This window comes from Schistocerca piceifrons, chromosome 3 (genome assembly GCF_021461385.2).
Source record: "Schistocerca piceifrons isolate TAMUIC-IGC-003096 chromosome 3, iqSchPice1.1, whole genome shotgun sequence".
Taxonomy (NCBI): Eukaryota; Metazoa; Arthropoda; class Insecta; order Orthoptera; family Acrididae; genus Schistocerca; species Schistocerca piceifrons.
This window is the reverse complement of record NC_060140.1, coordinates 62527246-62555036: the sequence shown is the minus strand read 5'-3', so window position 1 is coordinate 62555036 and position 27791 is coordinate 62527246. Positions and strand designations below refer to the sequence as shown.

Here is a 27791-nt window from a genome sequence, read left to right as displayed (position 1 = left end):
CTTGACCATAGCAAACAGCCCTTGACAATCCATCTTAATTTAGGGAAATAATGGCCAGGCAGTTTATGTGAGAGATGTAGACTGCGCACAAAGAAAAGAAAATTCATAAAGAAATTAGTTACAAAACATGTGACACAAACTGATGTCAAAAAGTATTTAAAGCCATGTCTTAAAACATTTGTTAATCCATTTCCTTCAATTGTGAAGGAGTCTCGTAACCATTTTGTGGACGAACCTCTTACGGCACAGCCTTTTGAGGCATGTGTTGTTACATACATCACTGCTTCAGTCTGTCAGTACCGATCTCAGATTTCAAAGTTCGATAGGGGTCCTGTACATGTGTGTAGGTTTGTGTCCTAAACCAGTAGACACTTTTGATCTATCAGGTAGGTGCATGACAACTGATAATCCTCTGTGGAAAGAAAGATGTAGTCTGAAAAACAGTTTTTGGGCTCATCCCTGCTGCAATATTTGTCCTCAGCCCGCCATTTGAAAAATGACTTACAAGGTTTGAGACAAAACTTAAAAACGAGATAGTGGTAAGTCAATATTGTTAATTCACAGGCAAAATGCCATGTGTTTCAAGGTTGTGTATTATTATTATGATTTGAATTATTGTTAAAAAATTCTTATTTTCTTCCGTAGCGACTTTTCAGATACATTGTGTATTATGTAGGGCAGTTAAACATTCAGTATTTGCTTAAAGTTAACTTCAAGCACAAATTTTAAATTTCCTATGCCTGCACGTAGTAAAATATGTGATAACCATTATATGTGTGTCTTGTTATATTACTGTAGCACTTGTATATAGTTGTTCCATTTGCTTAGTGCTCCAGTCCCATATGGTAATTATTGGGACTGCAGCTATGTAAAAATACACACTCGATCATTTAGGACTGAATATAATGCCTGGACTATTTGACTGCTCATTTCATACATGTGGTGTGTTTCCTAACGGTTTAAAATTTGTTTGAATTTTACATGAAAGGACTGTGTCACCTAATTTGCTGAAAATTACTAAATTTTCACTTGTTGTAACACCTAATGGAAAGGCAAAACTTGTGTTAAGTTTTTATTGAATCGAAATATTTCAGCACTTTAAATATGAAAGCAGTTTTTACAAAATTTGGTATTGATTTTAATCTGATGAACAGTTTTCTGTTCATATTAAATTCTTGAACTCTGATTTGTATGATGATTTGATGCCATCAGATATGTTTAAAAGTTTTGATTCCATGGAAAATGTTTTATCTCCAAAGGCATTGACAGAAGCTTAAAATTAGTGTTCAGTATGATGTATGAAATTTTGGAATGATAAATTGTATTTAAATATTGGGTCCTGCCATAAAAGTTTCTCTTAAATTATGATGTCATAACATGTCACTGCCATAGCTATTAGGTGCAAAACAATTTTAGCCATGTAAAATTTTCTGTGGACACTTCAATTCTTTACTTTGTTAAATTTGTGTTTTTAAGAATACATCATAGACATACCGGTGTGTGTCAATACTTGTTCTGCATTGGAGAAGAATGATATTTTTGTAGCATTTTTACTTGAGTGTTTTACAATGTAACATTCGCCATATGTGTATTTAAAAATTGAATAAAGCAACTAAAAAAGTAAGGTAACAGCAACAGAAGAAAAGTTCTTGAATAGAATGTTTCTTCATTTTTCTTCAATTTTTTCTGATTTAATGTCAGCAATTAAGGGATTGCTGTTAATTCAAAGTTGGAGTTAACTCATTAATAAAAATAGAAATTCCTCACCTAAAATCTTTCTTTTATGTAATTTACTGTTTACTAACCCTCCAGATCATACATCCTGTAAAGAAAACAACTTTCTGTTCGTTCAAAACTACAGGGTTAATAACATGACTAGAAACACAAACGTCCTTACATGTTTTTGTGAACTTACGCCTTTACTTACTCTTGAGATCTCCAAATTTGTCAGGGGAAACTTGTGGCAACCCTTTTATTCTTTTTGGTCTTTCTCACTGTGTGTTTACAGCCAGCTGTTGATACACCTCCTTACTTTCCTGATACTGCTCGCTCTGAATGTTGTCAACATTACCCAACAAAACAGTGCCCCCATTCGAGGCTCATGCACACACAACCAGATTCACTCAAATGCCTTCACCATCAGTGTTATCAATGTGATTCACTGTGTCATTGAAGCATGTGTCCCTGCTAGCTACAAAGGCAGCTTCCGTCGGGGCGGAAGGGTGCCACTCTGTCATAAGCAGCAGTTCATTAGCTTTGCATAAGTTCTGTTTCTGGCCAACTGCAGGTGACTTCTCAGCATTCAGAGTAGCGAGTGTGAAATGTCACAGATAAGAATAGAAAGAAGAGATCATGATGAAGCTCTGTAAACTATTCCACTATGAATAAAATTGTGTGCGAGATGATTCAGAGGATGTCAAGGAGTGGCAAAAGCAGGGAGGTACTCGGTTTCTGCTTCAGAGTGACATTGAAGTCTCTGGACAAGTCTGTCAGCCTTGTTATTGGCGTATCATTTTGTCAGAGTTGCTGCAACCACCAGTTGGGATCCAGTTTTGTGGTGCCTCTGTGGTCACTGGAAAAGGGATAATTTTGATTTCAGCAGTGATGAAGCTTAGTTGTAAGTTTATCCAAGTGAGAATTGTATTTTGAAATGTCTGCTGCTCGTGGCATGACACAACCACTTATCATATGTTGCGACACTTTGCAGGGAGTAGTAAAGAAATATTTCTTTGATCACATCTTAGGGAGTAGTAAAGAAATATTTCTTTGATTACATCTGAATGACATAACAATTTCCTGATCCATGTGGAGATGTTATTTTAATTTCCTCTGTAAAATATGTGAAAATCCAAACAGGGTTGAGTGACTGTCATGTTGCTCTCATCAGGAAACATGTTGGAGTGGATGGTGAATTGTCTCTTCATCTGGGGCTTAAAATGAGACAAATCCCAAGTTACAAATGACTCTGTGCTCAGGGCATCTGTAGCTGTGGTAGTACATTTTGTGCAAGAACCCCGTAAACAGCAAGAACCGAACCAATTTTACTAGGGCAGTACTGGTTTTGTCCATTGAATTTTAATAAGACCTAACTTTTTAATTGGAAATTAACGTAAAACATACTTTAATGAATGTAGACACATTATATATGCTAGCATATTGTGTGGTAGAATATGTTGGAAAGAAAATACATTTTGCAGACACATACTTATAATGCCAGATTTGTGTTAGCTAAGTAATCTTCTATGATGTTAACTAATATCAAAACATAGGTACTGTTACTATTTTATTATTCTGATGTTTTTACACTTGAATTTTAAAAAAAGTATTGTAAGAGCAGTGATGACTGGAAGATTATTTTTGTGCAAATTCATATGTCTCTGTAATCTTTGAATTCACAGCCAGAAGCCATTTACATTTGCAAATGTTTCAAAGCCAGAGGGAGGATCTGGTGAGAATGACAAAGATGGTAAAGATGACAACGAAGAGCCACCCAAAGCAGAATTCACGCCTGTTGTTGAGAAGGATGCAGTATACTCTCAAAGGTATACAATTATCAGTACTGTAATGTATAGTATAATACAGTTATGTGTTCATCTAAATGTTATGCAACGAGATTAAGTGAGGCTAGTTGAAGTCCACTGAAACATACACAGTATGACCCCTTAAAGTTAGAATTGTTACAAACACCTGATCAGATAATCTTATTATTAAGACCTTAACCATTGCTTCGAAAAGGTAGTTCTATATTTATTTCACAAAAAATGTTAAATGTGATTTGAGTTTTTGTAACCATTATGCTGCTTTTACTTGATTTTAAGCTTAGTGCAAGATTAATCACCTATAATCAAGTGGTGCTTTTTGCGTGTTTTGGATTTTCTCTTGTCATTTGTGTGTCTTTATTTCCTTGTAAACCTATTCCTTCATCTGCCTCCTTAATTCATTCACTAAGTTCCACTTTGATTTTTTTTCCTGGTCTTCTACATCTATACACATACTCTGCAAACCACCGTATGGTGCATGGCGGAGGGTACCTTGTACCACTTGTAGTCATTTTTTTCTCCTATTCCACATGCATGTAGAATAAGGGAAAAAGGCTGCCTAAAAGCCTCCATACAAGGCCTAATTACTCGCATCCTATCTTCATGGCCCTTAATCGAAATGTACATTGGCGGTCAGTCTCAACTACCAGTCCTCCAAATTTTTGCAATAGTGCCCTGCAGAAAGCATAGTCTTCCCTCCAGGAATTCCTTTTTGAGTTCAGTAAGCAACTCTGTAATACTTATGTGAAGGTTTATCAATGAACAACAAATCTAGCAGCCTACATCTGAATTGCTTTGATTTCTTCCTTTAGTCCGACCTGGTGGAGACCCCAAATGCTCGAATGCTCACACTAGCATTCTGTGCACCGTCTCCTTTATGGACGAGCTAAACGTTCCCAAAATTCTTCCAATAAAATGAAGTTGAGCATTCACCTTCCCTACTGCCAACCTGATTTGCTCATTCCATCCCATTTCACATAGTGGAGGTGCCGAGTTGCAGATAGGCACATCATCTGCGACTCAGCATCTTCGCTATATGGTGAGAAGTTTTTATTTATTTTCTAACAACAATATTATCCCCTCCAAAGTAGGTCCCTTTGGCAACTCAGTCATGTTCTTTTGAGAGACCCAAAATGACGTCCCTAAGACATTTTTCAATTTTGGGAAAAGAAAAGTTACAAGGATTCAGGTCAGGTGAATAGGGGTGCTTAGGAATAACAGGAATGCCTTTTGAGACCAAAAATTCTGTGATGGAACTGGCTTTGTGACACGTGGTATTGTCATTATACAGCATCCCCTTGTCTGCAGTGTCCGGCTTCATTCACTTCACCCTTTTCCTGAGCTTTCCAAGGTCATCTTTGTAAAACACTTTGACAGTTTGTCCTAGAGGAACAAATTCTTTAAGCACTATACACCTACTGTCAAAAAAGCAAATTGACATAGTTTTGATCTTTGATTTGCTTATTCGAACTTCTTTTGTTTGAGGAGGTGTCTGACTGTGTCGCTCCCCACTTTGCCCCCTTTTCAGGAGTGTACTAAAAAATCCCTGATACATCAGCTGTGATCACACGATGGTCATTGTCAGTCCTGTCAAGATGGTCAGCGCACACATTTCTTAGATTGCCCTTCTGCTCAGTTGCGGTGTGTGGAGCTTTTAGCACAGTTTTGGCACAAACCTTTTTCATGTGCAAACCTTGATAAGGAATTCCCTATAGGTCTGTTACACCTTTTCAGAGGCCACACTCGGGGATTGCCCAAGTTTAACACAAATCTTGGTGGCATAACATTGCTCTAAATTCCGCTGTTCTGTTGTTGTCCCTGGGACATGCCTGACGATACTCTTGCCTCTGTTGAACACTCACCATCGAGGACCGCATACTGCATTGTATTACTTATAAAGTCTCAGAGCCTCTCGCACATCTGGAACCTAAACCATCGTCAACACTCTGCTGTGGGGCACTGTGTCAAATGCTTTCCGGAAATCTAGGAATATGATATGCTTTCCCGAAATTAGGAATATTAAGTCTGTTTGTTGCCCTACATCCATGGTTTGTATGATATCGTGAGAAAAGGGCAAGCAGAGCTTAGCACAAGCAATGCTCTCTAAATCTGTGCTGATTTGTGGACAGGAGCTTTTCTGTCTTGAGGAAATTTATTAAACTCGAACTCCGAATGTTTCAAGAATTCTGCAGCAAACAAGTGTTAAGGATATTGGCCTGTAATTATTAGAGTCAGTTTTCTTACCTCTCTTGTATACAGGAATCATCTGCGCTTTTTTTCCATTCACTTGGGGCTCTTCACTGGGCAAGAGATTCGTGATAAATGGAGGCTAAGTAAAGGGCCAATACCTCTGTAAAACCAAACTGGGAGTCCATTTGGACTTGGTGACTTAATTGTTTTCAATTCTTCTAGTTGCTTCTCTATGCCACAGTTGTCAATTTCTATGTTGTCCTTGCAGGAGTCTGTACGAGTAAAATGATAGTATGGTCGCACGATCCTCTTGTGTTTATGATTTCTTAAATATGAAATTTAAAACTTAAGCTTTCCTGTTGCTGTGTTCTATTGCCATCCCAGACTGGTTGATGACTGACTGGGTAGATGACTTAGGTTGTATGTATAATCAGAATTTTCTCACTTTCTTTGCAAAATCCTTCACTGTAGTATCACAGTGGGACTTGTGGTATGCTTCATGGATTGCTCTTCTTACAGACACATACAAATTTCTACTAACTTTTGCATGTCCACATTTGCGCGCTCTTATTTTGAATCGAGAGTGCAACAAATTGCATTTCCTCAGCGTTTTCCGAATTTTGTTACTAAACCACGGAGGGTCCTTTCCATCCTTAATTGACTTGGCACATACATTTCCAGAGTGCTATTTACAGTCAGTTTAAATCTTCCCAACAGTCCCTCTGGGTCTTTAGTAGTGGAGCTAAATTATTTCCACTCACTGTCTAAGCGAGATGCTAACAACAGCTTATTTGTTTTTTTTTTGCATTAACACTCTCCCGTGAGCCTCTTGACAGGTTTATCAACTTTAGTAACCCTCATGATCCACTAATCCTCGTCTGTATATTGTATATTGACATTGTTGATAAGATATGGCCTATTTGCTGATACGTGGCCTAAAATATCTCCAGTGCATGTGGCTTGTCTTAAATAGTTGTTCAAGTTAGTTTTGGGAAAACATATTCAGGAGCACTTCACAAGCTTGTCTTTCCGTACCACTTGTAATGAATCCGTAGACGACCCAACCTATACTCAGTAGGTTAAAACCAGCTCCAACTGATATTGTATGATCTGGGTGTTTCTGTGATACTGACCGTAGACTTCCCTTGACTGGTTCTAAAACTGTCACAGTGGAATCAGGTGTCGGTAAGAACATCCAGCAATTAACTTGATTTAACCTAGATGTGTTATACGCTTCCAGATAACTTTACTGTCACACTCAAATTCAACTTCACTAGAAACAATGCGCTAGAGGGCAGTAAATTTGGTAACCTTCTTACAAATAATGTGGCAATTTACTGTTAAAATGTTGACAGTCGAAGTGTGTCTGCTCTGTACAAGATGTGATTTCATTCTCTGTGTATCACCTGCTGGTGTCCACTGCTTCGTTTGTGTAGTGCACCTCTGACATATCATGGCAGAGCCCTACAACCCTGCACCCTATAATACAGGTCCAGAAATCTGCAGCTATGACAGTCACAGAATGGACAGAGCCTGTTGCTGAGACCCTCCACTCGGCTACAAACCAAAGGACCCCAATCAATTCTGGGTATGATGCTGCAAATTGTGAGCTTTGCTTTGATGCCGCAAGTGAGACCAGCAGTCTTCACCACTTCGATCCTTAGATATTTCATAATGCCCTCAAAGGTTTCCATGCAGTTTGTCCTACGATTTTTTTTCTTTTCTTCCTGAATGTGTTCTGAAGTAGGGTGCAGTTTGATACCTTTGTCGTGTTAGAGGCCAAGTTTCTGAACTTAGAGTACTGACAGACAAAAATTTCACTCCACTGCTATTCTTTATCATCTGTTCTCAAAGATTAAGTAGGGCTCTGAAATAGTAACATCTCCAGATTGTGAGTTTAGGGGTCCACATCGAACTGTTCAAACTTACAAGTTTTGCATTGTTAATGTCTTCAATGCATTCTTCAGAATAATTCCATTTCAGTCTTTAAATAGTGCCATTTGTCTTCTCTTACTACTAATATAGACCAGTGCAAAATAAAAATCTCTTGTGAATTGTGTAGAACAAGCTGTTCCAATGCTGCCCAAGGGGGCACAGGTGCCGACACCTGCCTGTTAGCTCACTCGAGGGGAGCTGGAGGTGGGGTAAGCTACACACCAATAGCCCTACTGGACATGTTCTGTGCAGACACAAACCACTTCACGAACTTGGCTCACCACCACTCAACTGGGGGCGTACATTCACATAGACCATGTGCTAGCTGCCTGACTGCCCCCATACCAACTGTTCACCCAGCTCTCCCCACTCATGCCCACAGGCTCCCCCCTGCTTGCATGTGTGGCAGCTCACACATCTGGTGTAGAAATTGATGGGGCTTGTAAATTCAGTGATTCTGTGGTTTTTGTTGGACAGAGTAAGAACCAAGTGTTTTGAGCTTCAAAGTACTTGAGACCATAACAGCAGCAAGAGTTATTACCTATTCAGAGTATCTACTAAATTAGTAAGAATAGTAGACATTGCAGGATGATGGCAATGAGTACTTGCAATTAACTGGATTTCAGTGAGATATTATTGTTAGTCTTTTGCAGGTTGGATTGTCCATCTGAGGAATTGCCTAATGTAAAATCCACACAGGAATATCAACAGTGTAAAAAAGATAGTTTGCTGCTTACTGTAAAGAAGACATGTTAAGTTGCAGACAGGCACAGTTAAGACACTTACACAAAGCTTTTGGCCACAGCCTTCATCAGCAAAAGAGAAACATAGAAACTTGAGCCATTCATACAGACAAACAGGCAATGGCATTGTGGCCTCAGCTGCTGGAGTTGGCGGACGTGTGGGTGAGGTGTGCCTGTTTGTGTGAATGTTGTGTGTTTCTCTGTTTCTCTTTTGCTGATGAAGACTGTGCCTGAAAGCTTTGTGGAAGTGTCCTTTAATTGTGCTTGTCTGCAACTTAACATGTCTTCTTTACAGTAAGTAGCAATCTGTCTTTTCCTACATTTTGAATTGCCTAATGTGTAGGATGTACCACTGATACACTGTAACATGTTACAACAGTCCTTGAAATGTGCACAAGGCTCCAGATGATAGCAGCATACAGATTTACACCTCAATTGCTGTGCCATACGAGACCCTATTGCTGATTATGTCACAATCTCATAAATTAGGACCAATGTTGCATCCAGTGCCATTCAGGAACATGAGAAACCATTTGGTGGAAGTTGATGCCGCTTGCCAAACTACCTATTGCACTTTATCACTGTGCAGGCACCTCTGATGGTGTACCAAAGATGCAACTAGAGGGCTTAAAGAGGAAGTTGTGTTAAGTGATGTGCAGATGCTATCTTGAGGTCAGTGATGATCGTCTGCTAATATGGTTTTGATCACAAGATAGGCAGCTCTTGCAGTTTATCTGTCAAGAACATTGAGGATCAACTTTAAGTGTAATGCTGTGGGAACCACAGCTTTACAATTACCACACACATGGAATTCATTGAGAGAACGCTGACTGGTGCAGCTTATATGCATAACATTGTCAATTACGTTACCTTTTATTCAACAGGGAAACGTGTTGTTCCAACAGGAAAGCAATGTGCTTATTTCTTGGAACGTCCAGTAGGTGTTCCTTACTATTTGGCAACTACAGCGACAACCTAATCGCTAGAGCAGTCCTCCATTCAGCATTGTGGAAAGCCATCTATTCTCGTCAGCAGCACAAGCAACAACCCTTGACCACTTGTGACAACAGGTGTTGGTAGCTTGAAACTGTATCCCAAAATGGCATCAACATTCACTGTGATCATCTCTGCATTATTGCAGATCATTGTAGCTTTGGAGGGTAGACAGTATAATCAGTCTCCATGCATATTACCGTTTGATTATGACCATAAACAATTTTCACCCCATCTAATATGTGAGTGAAACTTCATTCATGTGGAACAATTGCTTCAGGGGGGTTATTTCATATGGAATGAATGTGTCTTCATCTGAATCAATGCCTCTTTTTACCACTTTTCATGAATCGTTCTAGCATTTTTTGCTGACTCATTCGTGGAAGTAGTATATGTTTTTATTATTACTTACTTTCTCACTTAGCAGTTTGACAATTTTTACCCTATTTCCATTTCATTTTCCTGTTGTTAACTTACTTCTGTTGTATTTCCGTCTACTTCTCCTCCTTTAAAAAGGTTGTTTGCTTTTGCAATTGCATTATCCGTTGTTATTTTCATGTACAGCATCTTGAGCTGTTGTTTTGTGCAATTGTCAGTTAATTTTACATCATTAAAGTATTAACTCATCTCTAATGCTCACTTTGTCAGAAGCCTTTTTCGTGTTACTAACAGAGTAGACATCTGAACAGTTACATACTCATAGTTGCATCACACAACAGTACTTTAATAAGTAGTTGGACAGTTCAAAACAAGTATTGTAAATGGTAACCTGGATGTGCTGTACATTCCTGCTATTTCCACTGCTTATCATATAGTTATAAGGATTGTCACCAGTGATAGTAATAAGTGATTACTAATTTTCCTGTAATTTTCATCTAGATATTCAGTTCTTTGTGTTCTTGTATCCAGTTCAGATGTAATATAGGTTAGTGGGGGCATTAGATAAGTTGACGTGGGATGTAGTAGGGTTATCAGAAGCACAGTAAAATTGGAAGACAAAATTGAATGAAAATCAGGACAGAAGTTTTGTTACACAGAATCAGAGTAGAGATGACACTCATGTGAGATGTAGTGTAAGCAAACTGAGGATTTTGATGCAAGACTAGGCCAAAAATAATCCTTTTTGGGGCAAGACTTTTTTTCCAGAAGAAAATAAATAGAATCATTGTTGGGTAGGCATTGCATTTTGTCACTTAAGATGGCATATGGCAATATAAAGAAAATTTTACATGCAGTTGAAGATTTCTTTAAATATTTGTATAAGTCAGGAGATAAATGAGAAACACAGATAGTGAAATAATGACATTCTAGGAGGATGCCGTCAAAGGTATGAGGAAAGGAAATACATCAAAAATAATGTGTTTTTTTTTAATATGCGTACAGAGCCTCAATTAATTGTTTAATTTAAAAGTAATGGTGTTTTGATAGAAATGATTAGAGCTGAAGACAGAGTAATGCAAAAGGAGATTACCAAGTTATTTACAGAATATGTGCAGAAGAAGGCAGCCCCTTAAGATTTGAGCAACATTGCAGTTGGTCTACATCACAAGAAGTGAGACAGACAAGACAAGAAAGCTAGGCAGCTTCTCTTCCCGTAATATAGTAGGTACTCACCTAAACTATTATAAGAGGTAACACTGGAGTTTAGTTAAACAAAGGGGCACACCAGCTTTAGAAGTGGAGATAGCCCACTGGAACACTGAATGAAATTATGGAATGGAGCCATGAGAAAAATTACCATTTTCTCTTGGGTTAATAGATTTTGAGTAGCTTTTGATCCTTTCAACTAAATCTGCAGTAGCAACCTGTGGAGAAGAAACCTTTGATTCAACAGGAGTTAATATACTGTAGGGTTTACACTAGTAACCAAAACTTAAGGAAAATTGGCTTAATAACATGTTTGTCCAAGGTATGGGTTCAATAAGGCCTCAGTAGGTTTCTGGAGGTACATGGCGCCAGATACTGATGCAGATGTGTTCACAGGGTATGGTTTATGGAAGGAGAGCTGGTGCCCGATAGCATCTCAGGTGTTTCCTTTGCATTCATATCAGGTGAATTTGATGGTCAAGACATCATCTCAAGTTTATTACTGTGCTCCTCAAACCACTCTAGCACAATTCTGGCCTTGTGATGAGGATAGCTATTCTGCTGGAAGATGTCATCACTTTGGCGAACATGAAGGGATGAGGTGGTCTACAGTAATGTCTGTGTTGTCCTAAGCTGTCATGGTGCCTTACATTACTACCACAGGCCGCGTGGAAGGCCAGGTGAATGTGCCACGTAGTGTAATACTTTCCCTCCAGCCTTTGTCAGTGGAACATTGCCTGGTTAGAGCAGTTGTTCACCTGGATGACAGTGTATCCAAGCACAACCATAGACTTGGTGTAAAAAGAAACGCAATTCATCTGATGAGATGACACGTTTCCATTTATCAATGATCCATTGTCGACGATCCCACGTTGACTGCAATCCTAATTGTATATGGAAAAAGTAGGGGCCATCTACTACGGGTCTCCATGTTCAACAATGTGCTCTGCACAGTGTGCTCCAAAACACTTGTCTGCACCAGTATTGTACCCTGTCGTCGAGTATGCCTCGGATCACTGCACACTGCTTTATAGAGTGGGCAAGCCTCCGACCTCCACATTCTGTGATGAGTGAGTGGACGTCCGACACCTTGATCCCTGTTAACAGTGTCACCATATTTCAGCCACTTTCCATAGATGCTCCCAACAGTAGCATGTGAACAGCTGAACAACTTCACTGATTCGGAGTTGTCAAAGTCTCTTACAGCAATGGATTTTCCCATTTCTGCCCTGCATCATCTTTAAAATGACTCCCCATTCATCACTGATCCACTTACATACTTGACTTTCCACATCACGTGATCATGATGCGACCAGGCAGCATTCAGTCATGCAGAGGATAATGGTTGTAATATTTTGGCTTATCAGTGTTGTTGTGTCCATCACCACCACCGAAGTGAGAAATTCAGAACTTGAAATAACTTTCAGACAAGATTTTGATGGAATATATAAGGAGCATTCAAAAAGAAAACAAGTCAGAGGATGTAAAATGAAAACTGCTGCAGGTATCATTATGGCAATGCCTAAGGAAGAAGGTGTGTTCTGTGTAAGAGAACTGAGGCCCCAAACTTGCCACTGGAGGAACATGAGCATACACCCATGTGACAACAAAGGGAAAACTTAAATGCATTAGGAACCCACTGCACCCTGTCATGGTGGAAATGGTGAACTGGAGGCTTCAAAAGAAGAGCCAAGAAGTGTAGTGCATTTCCATACAGCGGAAGGAGTATGGGGAATGGAAATTCTTTGAAGAATGGCACATGTGTACAGAGAGCACTGCACGTTCATTGCAATTCCATTGCTCAGTTTGACATCTGGGGTAATGAGTGCTTCTATAACTCGCTGGTCTTAAGTAATGAGGGCATCTACATGCTGGATAATAGTATCAGGAATGGGATGTGGCATTACAGATCATGTGTTGTTGGCCAGTGTCATCCACTTTGATCCTTGCAATGCATACACACTGCTCTATGCACAGCTGAGCCATTGTTTAATAATTTCCATTCTCTGCACTCCTTCCACTGTCAGGAATGCATTACATCCCTTTGCTCTTATTTTGAAACCTCCACATCACCATTTTCAGCACAACTGAGTACGAGGTGCATTCAAGTTCTAAGGCCTCCGATTTTTTTACTAATTAACTACTCACCCGAAATCGATGAAACTGGCGTTACTTCTTGACGTAATCAGCCTGCAGACGTACACATTTTTCACAACGCTGACGCCATGATTCCATGGCAGCGGCGAAGGCTTCTTTAGGAGTCTGTTTTGACCACTGAAAAATCGCTGAGGCAATAACAGCACGGCTGGTGAATGTCCGGCCACGGAGAGTGTCTTTTATTGTTGGAAAAAGCCAAAAGTCACTAGGAGCCAGGTCAGGTGAGTAAGGAGCATGAGGAATCACTTCAAAGTTGTTATCACGAAGAAACTGTTGCGTAACGTTAGCTCGATGTCCGGATGCGTTGCCTTGGTGAAATAGCACACGCGCAGCCCTTCCCGGACGTTTTTGTTGCAGTACAGGAAGGAATTTGTTCTTCAAAACATTTTCGTAGGATGCACCTGTTACAGTAGTGCCCTTTGGAACACAATGGATAAGGATTACGCCCTCGCTGTCCCAGAACATCGACACCATCATTTTCTTAGCACTGGCGGTTACATGAAATTTTTTTGGTGGCGGTGAATCTGTGTGCTTCCATTGAGCTGACTGGTGCTTTGTTTCTGGATTGAAAAATGGCATCCACGTCTAATCCATTGTCACAACCAACGAAAAGAAAGTCCCATTCATGCTGTCATTGCGCGTCAACATTGCTTGGCAACATGCCACATGGGCAGCCATGTGGTCATCCGACAGCATTCGTGGCACCCACCTGGATGACACTTTTCGCATTTTCAGGTCGTCATGCAGGATTGTGTGCACAGAACCCACAGAAATGCCAACTCTGGAGGCGATCTGTTCAACAGTCATTCGGCGATCCCCCAAAACAATTCTCTCCACTTTCTCGATCATGTCGTCAGACTGGCTTGTGCGAGCCCGAGGTTGTTTCGGTTTGTTGTCACACGATATTCTGCCTTCATTAAACTGTCGCACCCACGAACGGACTTTCGACACATCCATAACTCCATCACCACATGTCTCCTTCAACTGTCGATGAATTTCAATTGGTTTCACACCACACAAATTCAGAAAACGAATGATTGCACACTGTTCAAGTAAGGAAAACGTCGCCATTTTAACTATTTAAAACGGTTCTCATTCTCGCCGCTGGCGGTAAAATTCCATCTGCCGTACGGTGCTGCCATCTCTGGGACGTATTGACAATGAACGCGGCCTCATTTTAAAACAATGCGCATGTTTCTATCTCTTTCCAGTCGCAGAAAAAAACATCGGAGGCCTTAGAACTTGAATGCTACTCGTACAATGTACGTTGATGCATGCATGTATGTGCTTGCTTACAATTAGCAGTGAAATTTTTTTATATTATTAGGGTAGTTGAAGATGAGGACTGGACAGACAGCAAAATAAATAAACTTAAAAGGAAAGAGGCCTGTGGAGTGTTTTTGTCAAACTTTTTAGGCTTTTGAAAATTTAAGTTTTATTGGGTATGATAACAACAGTTTACCATAAATTCTATTACCAGTTTTGAAGTGTGACTGAGAGTTTTAATGTTGAAAACCATTCCAAATACACGCATTTGCTCAGTGAGTAATAGACAGAAGTATGTTACGAATAAATGGGTGGCGGCGGGAGTGACAAAGAAATGGAATAGGGAGCAGACTGAAGTGGCTGATTTTATCAAGACTACAAGGAAAAATAAAATCAGGTGGGTGGGGCATAAAGCCTGATGAATCGATAGTAGGTGGGCCAAGGAAGTATTTCGCCAGATTTCAAGAAATAAGAAAAGACCTAGACAGTCCAAAGGAAGGTTGATAAATGGCATGAAAACATGAGGAAACAGCACTTGCAGTGACGGACAGAAAAGGGAGGAGTGTTAAGGTACTATCTAGAATTTGTGAATGGAGTTCCAAAGAATAAAACTGACCATGTAACAGCCATTTAATCTTTTCCATTTAAAGTATTTTTAAATGTTTTATTACATTATTAATTTCATAAGTGTTCATGTATTTTCTTTCTTCAGGTGCAAGGTGTTTGTAAAAAAAGGAGGGTCTTTCCAGGACCGCGGTGTTGGCACGTTGTTCCTGAAACCAGTGTCTGGTGGTGCCAAGACACAACTGCTAGTACGTGCAGATACCAGCCTGGGCAATGTGCTGCTCAACACTCTCCTCTTCCAGTCTATGCCTCTGCAGAGAATGGGGACCAATAATGTGATGTTAGTGTGTGTACCTACACCTGAAGCAGAACCACCTCCAATACCGGTCCTCCTAAGAGTTAAGACAGCTGAAGATGCAGATAAGCTCCTAGAAACATTGAAACAACACATCAAATAATCTGAACGCTCACCACATTTAGACGTATTTATGATTCTTAATAAATCAAAATGATCATTTTTAGGAAACTTGTGAGTGACTTTTCTTACAAAAAGTGTGTATTGTCTCAGTCTTTTGTAGAACTAAAGGATGATGATACAGTTTCATGTGTATTTGACTTGACTGGAATAGTCAAGCATCTGTTCCTTGCGTGTGTTAAAAATACACACTCATTTTTCTAAGACTTTATTGTAAATAACATGTTGCATATTCAGAAAAAACTGACACAGTGAAAACTTTTAAAAGTTTCATGTTTTTTATTGTGACATTTGAATAAAGATTCTTAAGTTTATATTTGTAAATGATGTTTAGTCCGTATTACAGCTTCTTTATGTCTACATCCTTTTAAAGAGTGGCAATTGCTTTTCTTAGGAGAAAATTAAACTTTGGTATAAGCCATTGTGTAGCGCAAATCTATTTTCAGAAATAAGCTGTGCAGCTTTTATAGTGAAATGTCTGCTTTTTTTCTCTCACATCATGAGAGACATACTAATTAGGTAACTTTACCTGTTTAACTGATGATGATGATGATGATAAGCAATAGAAAGAATCAAGACAGCTGCTTACTCTGGCTAGGTGGTGCTGAAGAAATAAGGCCCCCCCCCCCCCCAAAAAAAAAAAAAAATAAATAAATAAATAAAATAAACCACGGAGCAGTGTCCCAGCATTGTAGTGAAGGAGGGCATTTTCTAGAAACTCAACAATGTTTTCAGTGTCGTTTGTGCAATTGTAGATGGCACAACACCTCACATATACCTTTACTGTGTTCCTCTGTTATACTGAAATATGACAGTTGCAGTAGGCAGGCCCAAAAAAAAAAAAAAAAAAATGTACTTATCCTGGCTGGATTTGTGAAAGAACTCGCTGCATAACACGCTGAATAATGATCCAGCCCGTGGCTTGACCATGCAAATCCTCATTTCTGGATGTCACTTTTCTTCCACAAAGATTTCAGAGCTCTTGGATTCTCTTAATTGTCACATCCCACCAACATAATCCCACAAAAAGTGATTTTTATGGCTTAAGTATCCTGAACCACCTATATATCATTTGTAAAATAGCCCTTTTGTGAGCATGATTTTTCTGTACGTTCATCTTTCGCATAAAAACTCTTGCAGTCCACAACCTGAGCACTATTCTAAGTGCCACATTAAAAACCTATCCAACGTACTAACTTCAGACTCCTACATTATGATACCCCCTGCCCATAAAGACAGCTTCAAGCACACCCCATGTTCCCTTCCAAAGAGGAAACCCTCACCAGCATCTTACCCTCACACCTGTCTCACAGATCGTACGCTGTGCCAGGCTGGTCTGTTTCACTTGCTATTTATTTGTTATTTATATTGCCTTCTAACTGTGACCCTTCTCACTTACTCCCTAGTATGTCGTGATAATCTTTTAGGTATTGCTGATCCTTAAACTTTCCTCACCTTCTTCAATTATGATGCGAATCTCATAAAAGGTATATTAGTTCTTGCTGCTAGATATGAACTGTTGCATGCTTTCAAATACCCTCTGAGAGTTTCGAAAGGTTTCACAGGCTTTCATGACATGTCAATGAAGAGTTTATGCATCCGGGTGGTCTGCTACATGGGACACTTTTTTTAAGGTGCCCCAAGAGAGAATAATCCAAAGGACTGAGGTTGGGGTAATGTGCGGGCCATGGAATTGGTCCTGCTCTACCTATCCATGTGCCTTGGTAGTTACCAGCCAGTGGATCTTGAACACTGAGACTGAAATGTGCTTATTGCAGGAGAACATCTTCTATTAGTTCTTGGAGGATGTTCTGAATAATGTCCCTGTAGACGGCACCTGTAAGGTGTGGTGAAAAAATGTATGCCCTACCAGTTAGTCACCTAAATGCACATTAATCTTAAGCTGATGCTGATGTATAGCCTGTACTGTAGCGTGAGGATTGCAGTCAGCCCATATATGTTGATTGTAGAAATTTATTCCATCTCTTTCGAACATTACCTCATCGGGAAACAAAACTGAAGAGAGAAACAATGGATTGGTAGGTGGTGCAACAAAACATCAGCAACAGTTGTCCTGTGGTGAGTGATTAGTGCAAGGTCCTGCATGTGTTGAAGAGGATACCAGTACACAAGTTTCTCGTGAAGCATCCTCCATGCTGAAATTGGAGATGTACCACATGCCAGGATTACCTATCATGCACTGATACCTGCCTCTTCTTTGACAACCCATAGAATGTGCTTCTCCTGGTCAGGAGTGTGAGCAACATGTGATTTTCTTTGATCTATAGTATGTGGTACTACCACTTCAGTCTCAGCAATCCAATAACGCACAGCTCAGAAGGATGGAAGACTTGATTGTCTTCGATCTGGATATGCAGCAGTGCAGCTTCGTGTCCACTATGATTTGTGTAGCCTTACGTAAAAATCGTGTATGTGTGCTTACGAAATGAATAGCCTGCCATGATAGGTAATCCTGGCATGTGGTACATCTCCAACCTCTAGCACAAGTACACAATGGACATAGTGAAGAGAGATGAATGACAAATGTAAACTAGTCTCACTGGCAACACAATGCTGTCTAGGATCAATGAATCAAATGGGTGCATAAATAAGTGGAGTTGTATCTTGAAAGCTGTCGAGCGTCAAATTTCATTAACAACTCGAAAACAAAAGATTTTTCACATTTTTGATGTAGGGAGCCTGTCCCCAGAGTTTGTAAAAGTATTTTGGAAACAAGGTAGAATACTTCTACCTTTCAGCTTTCTCTCCTTTGCTTAGTACAAGTTTGCCATCTGAGCTCTTGATGCTCATAAATGTGCTTTTGTTTTTGCCAAAGATTTCTTTAATTTTCTTATTGGTCACATCTGTCTTTTCCCCTAGTCAAGAATGCTTCTACATATTTGGATTTATCCCCTAGCCATTCCCTCTTGTAGTTTATGCAGATTAATGCAGCTAAATGACAGGTAACAACTATTTAAGGGACGAAATAAATTTATGCTTTATTCACACAACTCATATTAATACATTTGACTACCAAATATATATTACATTGCCCCATCAACAAACACGGAACATGTATTTTCCCCAGAGTCTAATGCACTCTGCACATCATATCTTGTGCACCACTATGCACGCTGGAAAATGTTTGTTCACGTATCCCCAACAGCATCAACTCTTCCCCACTGCAAGCTCCACAACTACACTGGTGCAACTCCACGATCTGATGATGTCACAAACAGACTGATTAATGGATACATATAAACATTTTGGCATGCTGAGCTTGTTTGAGACTATTTGCTTTCTGAGCTGATAAATCCTCTAATAATGTCTCCAGCATTGGAAGAAATAATGTTAGCCACGGAATTATGCCTTTGACCACAAGCTTTATGCCCAAAAACAAATATCAGCAATAATGGAAATACTCGCCATGTAAGCCAGCACTCTATGAAAAAGACTCATTACTGTTTGCTTATATGGCTGACGAACAACTGCTGGGAACAGTAACAGCCATCAAATATCTGAGAGTATGTGTATAGAGCAATTTAAACTGGAACCACCAACATATAACCAGTCACGGTAAAGGTAAATGCCAAACAGACAAGTTGAAGAATCTATCCATAAAGAGGTAGTTCACAAAATCTTCTTTCAGTTGCTACTTCAGTATTGCTTCTCAGTCTGTGACACTTACCAGGTAGGATTGAGAGAAAAAAGCAGAACATACAAAGAGCAGTCAATTTTGTCATGGGTTCATTTATGACATGCAAAATTGTCAAAGAAATGTTTGTCCAACTCATGGCAAAAAGTGGAAGTTAGGCGTTGTATGTCACTGTGCAATTTACTCTTAAATTTCCAAGAGCAGTCATTACTAGAAGAGACTATAAAGGTAAAAGTAGACAGATTCAAGCTCACAAGCAGTCTCTTCCTGAGCACCATCTGTAGAGGTGTGTGTGTGTGGGGGGGGGGGGGGGGATGACAACGGTACACGCAAAGTACCCTCCACCACAAACCATGAAGCAGCTTGTGAGGTATGGATGTAGATCTAGCAGGATCCAGGGCTGCCAGGTGCATATACAATTCCATGCGCACCACGAAGTAAAACAATCTCTCCGGAAGTTCCGTTAAAACAAACACTTCACTCCACTGTGACAAAACTTGTGCTGGAATATAAGTATAATTTCAAACAGAAATACTAATTTAAAAATGGTTCAATATCATTGCTCTGTCTGCTGCAGTTTTGAAGTAGTATTTGAAGAGCACAGGAAAAGAATGTGCTTTGTCTAGATTATCAAAATGTTCAGGAGAGCTATTTTAAAATTAGAAACCAAATTTCATGGATGCTTATGGACAAAATTAATCATACAAAAGTCATTTGGAATGACATGTTGTATACATTAAATTTCATATAAATTGATTCCTTAAGTATTTAAATTGTGGTTTTATTGACAACATTGAAAGTAATGTCGTGTTACAAGGAGAAAAACGTGCTACTTGTATATAGCAGATTAGAAGGTATTGCAGATAAAACTATTTTTTGTTAACCATCCAAGTGTATCAGATTATTTTTGAATGAAAAACAATGTTTGAAACAATAAAGATACTTCTTGGAAAGCAGTTTCTCTTTGTTATTTTAACTTTACGCGATAAAGTAGTAAAAACGGAATAAAAGATAACTTTGTCCCAACATACACTTGTCAGCCTTATTTAAAAAGTTTGTGTAAAACACTCCAGCTTCTTGTTTGCAGTACTAGTACAAACCATGGAGGCACTGATACTTAGCTTTTGATGTTGCCAGAGGATCGTAAAGTCAAATTACCATTATTATTATAAACATTATTTAAAATTATTCTAAAAATATTTTATGAAAGAGAAGTTGCAACTCACCATATAGTGGAGAAGCTGTGTTGCAGGTAGGCACAACAAAAATATTGTTACATTCCATCCTGGATTTTTCATTGTTTGATTTTATTATGCTTTTATATTTAACCTCTGTAAGCAGGGGATGGAAATTCTCCAAAGTGCTGCCCTTGTCATCGCAATGAAACTGTCGCCACCCATAAAATCCGAGCTATTATAAGTTACCCAAAGTTGAATGAAGCGGGGATGACTCTGTTGATGACTACCTCTCTGAAGGGGCTTGTTAGGAAAAGACATTCTTCAGAAATGTCTCCCAACTTTGTATTATATCTTGATCGGTTGCCGCAACATCAAGAGGCTTAGGTTTACATCAAGCTTCAACCATGATCCACACCCAGTCCATTTTAACATCTGTTACTGTTTATGTATTAACCAGTTCCATATTCTTATCACACTCCATTAGTGTGTCCTCTAATGGAGGAAGTTACTTTCACCACCTCCAAAAGTTTCAGTTCACTCACAAGATAATTAAAGTACCTTGATACAGTGTAATTCTTGTTCTGCCCTGAGCATGACTCACAAAAAACTTCAAGATGTTTGACATTCTTGTGCATTAATTCCATCAAAAAGCAGTTTACAAAGAAAACAACTTCATTGGACCCTTTTTTTCAAGATCTTCAGTGTAAGCAGTGTAAGTATAGCACACTGAAGTTGTATTTGAAAGCTGACGAATATTGGAAGAGTAAACAGACAACTGCCTTTTGTAATAGACATCATTAGTACTTAATGTTTGGTACACATTAATTTTTTTGGTAGTCCATGCGGACTGCTTTTTTCATGGCTTCTTAAATGAGAATTTCTCCTTGTGGAATAAAGTGTTTTAGCTTTGATTTTCTAGTCAATGGTAAGCTTATTAATTTTTTCAATACTTTATTCTTCATGTCTTCATCCAAATTTTCAGATAACGTTGCATTCAGCACTATCATCTCAGAAGTGTCTGTATCACCAGTTGAGCATGTATCATTCCTTGCATACCCAAAAGCTATATTGAATTTGGTATAGAATACTGTTCTATGCATTGCATATTAAATGTCAAAATTCGGGTATTTTCCTGGATCAGTTCATATAACATTTTTCCAGCAAATGTTCCTCTGGGAGATGCAACTTCTTGGCCTTGTCTTTGCTCTAAAGAGTTCATTTAACCTTTAGTAAATGATTGTGATCATAAACTGCCATTCCTACTTTGTTAATTTTCCATGTCCTACTTCGATGTTTACCCATTCCAGCACGAAGACACTTGCTCAGCTTCAAAAATTTCTGAGCTGTCGTTAATCATCGTCTTGTTACTCCATGTACTGCCATGAAGGCTTTTCTGCATATAGGAATTTCATGTACAATGTCGTCAGCTTTCACACTTCTCAAAGCTGTGCTTCATCTTCGTTCTTTCTTGATCACCTTCTGTGGAATTTAAGTGCTGTAATGAGCCTGTGAGATACAATGATTGTTCATTCCAGTCTACTATATCACTAAATATTTGTACAAAATTTGACCTTTCTTTAGCACGTACTATCTCAAAACAGTTACAGTTGCATTCTACTCCTAGCTCATGGGACTGAATGTGTAATTTCTTCATGACTGTACTCATTTGCCCTCGTTCTTGCCTTTCCCTAACACTGTTAGAATTTGAAGGTCTGTGTGTTTCATCGTCAGATAAAGTACTCGTCATTCAATATAAATAACAAACTATTAAAACTGAAATGAATAACTTAGAACACCTGCATTACTAAACAGAATGTCTCAGAATAAGGAAATGGTTTTCACTAGTATCAACAATGCATAAGAAGGAAAATTCTGTTTCTTGCTTCAGCATTATTTGCCAACACACAAGGAATATAAAACTTAATACACAACAGTGGACAAAGCACATTTAATTCCTTGTAGTGAGACACATTAGCACATTCTTTGTCTGCATGCATAATCTAAAATAGTTTATAGAACTTGGACTATTCATATTATCAAACTGGTCAGTTAGCAATATTAAACAACACACAGTCCTACACCTCATGGCATACATAAGTTTTTTTTTTTCTAAGTGGAAAAAGCATGTTCTTTTCCTGTACTTTTCGTTTGACACAAAGGTTGGTGGATGTTGATACAGTGATAGAAGAATAGGATACACAGAGATAAAGAAAAAATGTACAGCTTTGAGTTATCTTTCTGGTGTGGTGGTTGTGAAACTAATACTGACAACACTAAAAGCTCACTTAACTCTAACAGCTGGAAGTGAGGGGAAACTACAGATGCTGTATTTTCTGAATACAAGCAGCTTTATGGCTTGATGATGGCATCGTGTTGGGTAAAATATTCCAGAGGTAATCTAGTCCCCCATTCACATCTCCAAGAGAGAAGGGGGGGACTACTAAGAATGTCATCAAGAGAAACAAACCTGCATTCTACAGGCCAGAGCGTGCAGTGTTAGATTCCTTAATCACTTAGCTAGGTTACAGAATTTAAAAAGAGAAATGGGTTTGTTGAAGTTAGACATTGCGGGAAGTCATGAAATGTAGTGGCAAGAAGAACAAGACTCCTGGTCATATAAATACTAAGTTAAACATAAAATCAGATTGGGATAATGGAGGAACAGGTCTAATACAGAGTGAGAAAATACGAATGGGAGTAAGCTGCTATGAACAGCAAAGAGAAGTATTATCATAGCCAAGATAGATACAAGGCCAAACACAAACCACAGTAGCACAGGTTTATATGTCCATTAGCTCAGCAGATGAAGAAATTGAAAGAATGTATGATGAGATGAAAGAAAATAATTGAGCTGTTAAGGGAGATGAAAATCTGATTGTGATTAACATACTTTTGCACGGTTGTGTGGTGTTAGGGAGCAGTCTAATGGTGTCTTAAATTGACTGTTGCATGGATACACAGAAACAGTTCAGCTTGCTGAGCTTGTTTGAGACTAACTGCTTTCTGAGTCATTAAAGCCTCTGATGATGTCTCCACTATTGGAAGAGAAACTTTAGGCAGAGAATTATGCCTTGAACTATGGCCATATGCCCATAAAACAAAGATCAGCAGTAATGGGTTGTTTTACCTGTTTAGGCACTAAGTGATATTCGTTTGCGTTTAGAATCAACTGGCAAACCCTGCAGGTCTTCCAGCATTTCACTACTATTTTCTAGCATTGCAACTTCTCTATGTACAACAGCATCATCCTCAAATAGCCTTATGGAGCTTCCAACATTATCCATGATGTCGCTTACATACTGACCAACATGAAAAATGCAACATGTGGCAAATGATGTGTAATTATCTATTTAATCAAAGTGTGGCAATTAATATGATATTTTTACACGGCTTGTTTTATTTGTATGTTACTTGCATTGCTTTGTAAGCAAACAATGAAACATTGCTTTTTCCCACACAATCTGTAAAACACATCACTGGATGTGTGGCAATAATTTTTTCCTCACTCTTTGTCACACACAATGTTGTGTTGTATATGTTCCCTTTTCAGTCACATGTTTGTATGATCTTTCTGTGATTGCTGTAGCCAGCTCTCTGGAGTAAACATGTCATTAAACCCTGAAGCTGTTGCAAAAGTTGTTGTTTTATAGGAAGATGGTTGCAGCAAGCATTATGTTGCAGAAGTGTCAACAACTACACCTTCCAATTCTAAGAAGGTACAGGAAACTGGAGCCAATGCAAGGAAACCAGGATCAGGCCCAAGAAGAGTAACATGAGCAAGAAATGACCACTTCTTACAACCATCACACAATTGTCACTGAAGCCCAGAATTGACACCACCATGTTTGAGGAGCGAATGTTGGAGGGAGAACTACCTAAAGAAGTATGGAAGAAGTCAGTCTTCAATCCAGAAGACCTGCTAGATTCCTAGAACTCACCAGAGACCATTGCACAGCTCGACTATGGTACGCAAGAGAATATCATAGCTGAAGACTACACAATGGATTAAGTGTTGTTTATGAATGAGTTGCAATTTGCCCTCCAATCACCAGAAGGTAGTGAGAGGGTCTGGAAAAGGCTTAGGGGGAAAGATATACCTCTTTCACATTCTCATCTATGGTTCTCTGATGGTACTGGTAGGAACCAGTATGACTGCAAGGACAGATTCGGTCTAATGTAGAGCACCTGACCCTTACAACATATAGGTGTGTGCAGGAAATACTTTTGGAGCATGTTGAGCTTTTTGCTCCATTTACTTGTGTTGATTTTACTCTAATGCATTTTGTAAGAATTGCACAAAAGTACTTGGATGAAGTGGAGATTCCTGCGATGACCTGGCCTGCTAGAAGCCCTGTTGACAATGTATGGGACCAGTTCAAAAGAAGGGCCAGTCAGCGCCATCCATAGACCTTATAGGACCTACGGTAGGCAAAGTACGTAATAATCAATTGATTTAACTGTAATGATATGGAAATGGAAAACAGTAGAAACTCAGGAAGGGGGAAAAAAGTGCAGAAAGGTGAATAATGAATTAAAGAAAGAAATAGAACAGACAAGGAACACGTGTAATAAAGAGAGATATAAAGAAATAGAAAAACTAGAAAAGGAAGGAAAATATGAAATGATGTATAGATTAGCTGCTGACCAAGTCTGTGAAGGAAAGAAAAGCAGCACAGGTATGCGAATAGAAAGAAGTGATGGTACAATCATTCATAAAGTGTTGGGAAGGTGGCAAGAATATGTAAAATGTGTGTATGAGGTTGATCAGAAATCAAATGACACTGAGTTAGAAGAGGACAAAGGATGCTGCATCTAGGAAGGTGAAGTAGAAAGGGCTTTTTGAGATGAGGAATCATAAACTAAGTGGAAGTGATGAATTACCAGCAGAATTGTTTAAAGAGCCTTGGGAGTAGTGGTGTGAAAGAGTTAACTTATCTATATAATAAGATACATAAAAAAGTTGATGGTTAGAAGACTTTCTATCAGTAGTAATGATACCGATTGAGAAGGAAAGCAGTTCCAAGGACTGTGAGGATTTTAGAATCATAAATTTAATTTATCATGCACCAAAAGTTCTACTAAGGAAGACTGGAAAAAAGTATTGTGGAGGAACTATGGATGTCGAAGAGAGAAAAATACAAGAAGTTCAATTTGATTATTGAGAGTTGCTGGTTAAAAATACAATGAAAGAGGAAGAGAAGTTTGTACTCTCTTCATTTACTTAGAGAAAGCCTTTAATACAATACAGTGGAATAAATTAATGAACATCGAGAAAAAATGGAATCGACTGGATGGATAGAAGGCTGATTGAGAACCTATACCTACAACAGAAATATGAGTAAAGACTGGGAATAATGAGGAAAGCACAACTGGAAGGTGAGTGAGACAAAGCAGCTGTCTTTCCTCAATACTGTTTAAAATATACTTGGAGCATATTGTTCAGAAATGTTTGAAATGAAAAAGAGGAGTGTGGGTTGGTAGTAGGAGGGCAGAATGTATTTGATTTGCAGATGATATGATGTTATTGGCAGAGATCTAAATAACTATGGTTGCAGTGTCAAAATAATTAAATGAGACCTGTGAGGCATTCAGAATGAGAATTAATAATAAAAAGACAAAATGTATGGCAATAAGTGCAAGAAAAGTAAGAACAACTGTAAAGTGGGAGATGATACCTGGGAAGTGTAATTATGGAAGACGTGAGATTCAGTAAGGAGGTGAAAATGTGTATAGTAATTTCCAAGCAGGGCTGGTACATGGACAGGGACTTCAGAAAGAGACTGGAAAAGTGCCTTATGAGGAGTGTGGCATTATATAGAGTTGAGAGACGGTCACTGTGGAAAGAGGAAGACAGAAGAATAGAAGCATTTGAGATGTGGGTTTGGAGGAGGATAGAAGGGATAAAATGGGTAGAAAGTGAGATATGAGGTGGTGTTGAGAAAAGTGGGGGGAGGGAGATGAAATTTTAAAGATAGTCAGGAAGAAGAAACACAGCTGGCTTGGACGTTGGATGAGAAAAGATTTTTTTACTGATAGATACTATGGAAGGAATGGTGAATGCAAGAAGGGGAAGGATGAAAATAAAGAAAAACAGGAAGAGGAGGACAAGGATGCAGTAGATAGCCGATGGTGGATAACATAGGGATAGAAAACAATTATGAGAAAATGAAGAGGGTAGCAAATCACAGGACTGGATGGATAGCTACATGTGAAGACCTGCCCTGGGACAGAACACTGGTGGTGGTGGTGGTGGTGGTGGTGGTGGTGCTAGACAGATACTACAGTCTTTCAGTGTATAGGTACATATGTGAGTATTAGCTGTGATGGATAGCTGAATTAAACAAATCTTATGTCCTAGACAGCATGCTCAGTTGGACCACAGCAACTGCCTCTCTGAAGTCTGTGGCATACATTATGGTTGATATTGTAAAAAAGCATGGCAATCATTTCTAGGAGAATTTTACAAGTTATGAATTTAACTTGTTTAATTCACAAACACAGTAATCTGACAATCAAACTTGTGTATTATTAACATATGAAGTACATAACTCAGACTTAACCATTTGACCTAAAAATCATTTGTAACTAACACTGCCCAGACATAGGAAATACTTTGTTTTAACCTTTTACGCTATAACTAATAGCAATGTATACATGTCTTTTCAGAAACAGCATTATATCATATTAAGTTTTATCCAAAATGAAATTAACTTAATACGAAAATGAAATATCGTGTGGCTAGCGCCTCCTGTTGGGTAGACCATTCGCCTGGTGCAAGTCTTTCGAGTTGATGCCACTTCGGTGTCTTTCGCATTGATGGAGATGATATGATGAGGACAACACAACACCCAGTCCCTGAGTGGAGAAAATCTCCGACCCAACCAGGAATCAAGCCCGAGCCCCTTTGCACGGCATTCCGTCGCACTGACCACTCAGCTATCAGGGCGGACTATCTTAATATAATCACCACAAAACAGCAGTAAAAACAAAGGTAACTTCATTTGAGAAAACATCTCAAAAGTATGAAAAGAAGGGGGGAAAGCTGAGAATTATTGGTACATACATTTGAAATAATTTTACAAAGATTAATACACATGAGATACCAATGCACAATTTGACACATTGATCTCTCTATGCCCTTTTATTCATAACTTTCACTTACTGTGTATTGAGATGTGAGACAAACAATGTAGTGTTGAGGTCATTTGCTCAGGGGTTGTGTGTGGCACAACTATAGAAGTATGTATCCTTATTCACAAAATGTGGTGATAGCCTGGCACTAGAGTTAGCTGACAGCAGAATGCAGCCTCAAGCACAAGCATGCGTTCTTACTTCTGAGGGAATGGTATTTATACCAAACCAGGGGCTGAAGGCTTATGGATACCAGGAAGCCCCCTCCAAGCTTCCACCTTTAAGCTCTCGGGTTAACAAAACTGAGCATGCTGTCCAGGACATAAAATTTGTTTACATTCTGCTATCCATTGCAGCTAATATTCGCATATATACCTA

At 38.9% G+C, this 27791-nt stretch overlaps 1 protein-coding gene across 1 annotated transcript in view; it reads left to right on the top strand.

The window, feature by feature from the left end:
- LOC124787639 (nuclear pore complex protein Nup50) overlaps positions 1 to 15765 on the top strand; it is a 39066-nt gene extending 23301 nt beyond the window's left edge. Inside the window, exons 4-5 of the mRNA XM_047254415.1 lie at positions 3399 to 3542; positions 15123 to 15765. Of these exons, the coding sequence (XP_047110371.1) occupies positions 3399 to 3542; positions 15123 to 15432 (454 nt within the window). The 3' untranslated portion in view covers positions 15433 to 15765. The remainder of the gene's footprint in view (positions 1 to 3398; positions 3543 to 15122) is intronic.
- Positions 15766 to 27791: the final 12026 nt, after the last annotated feature.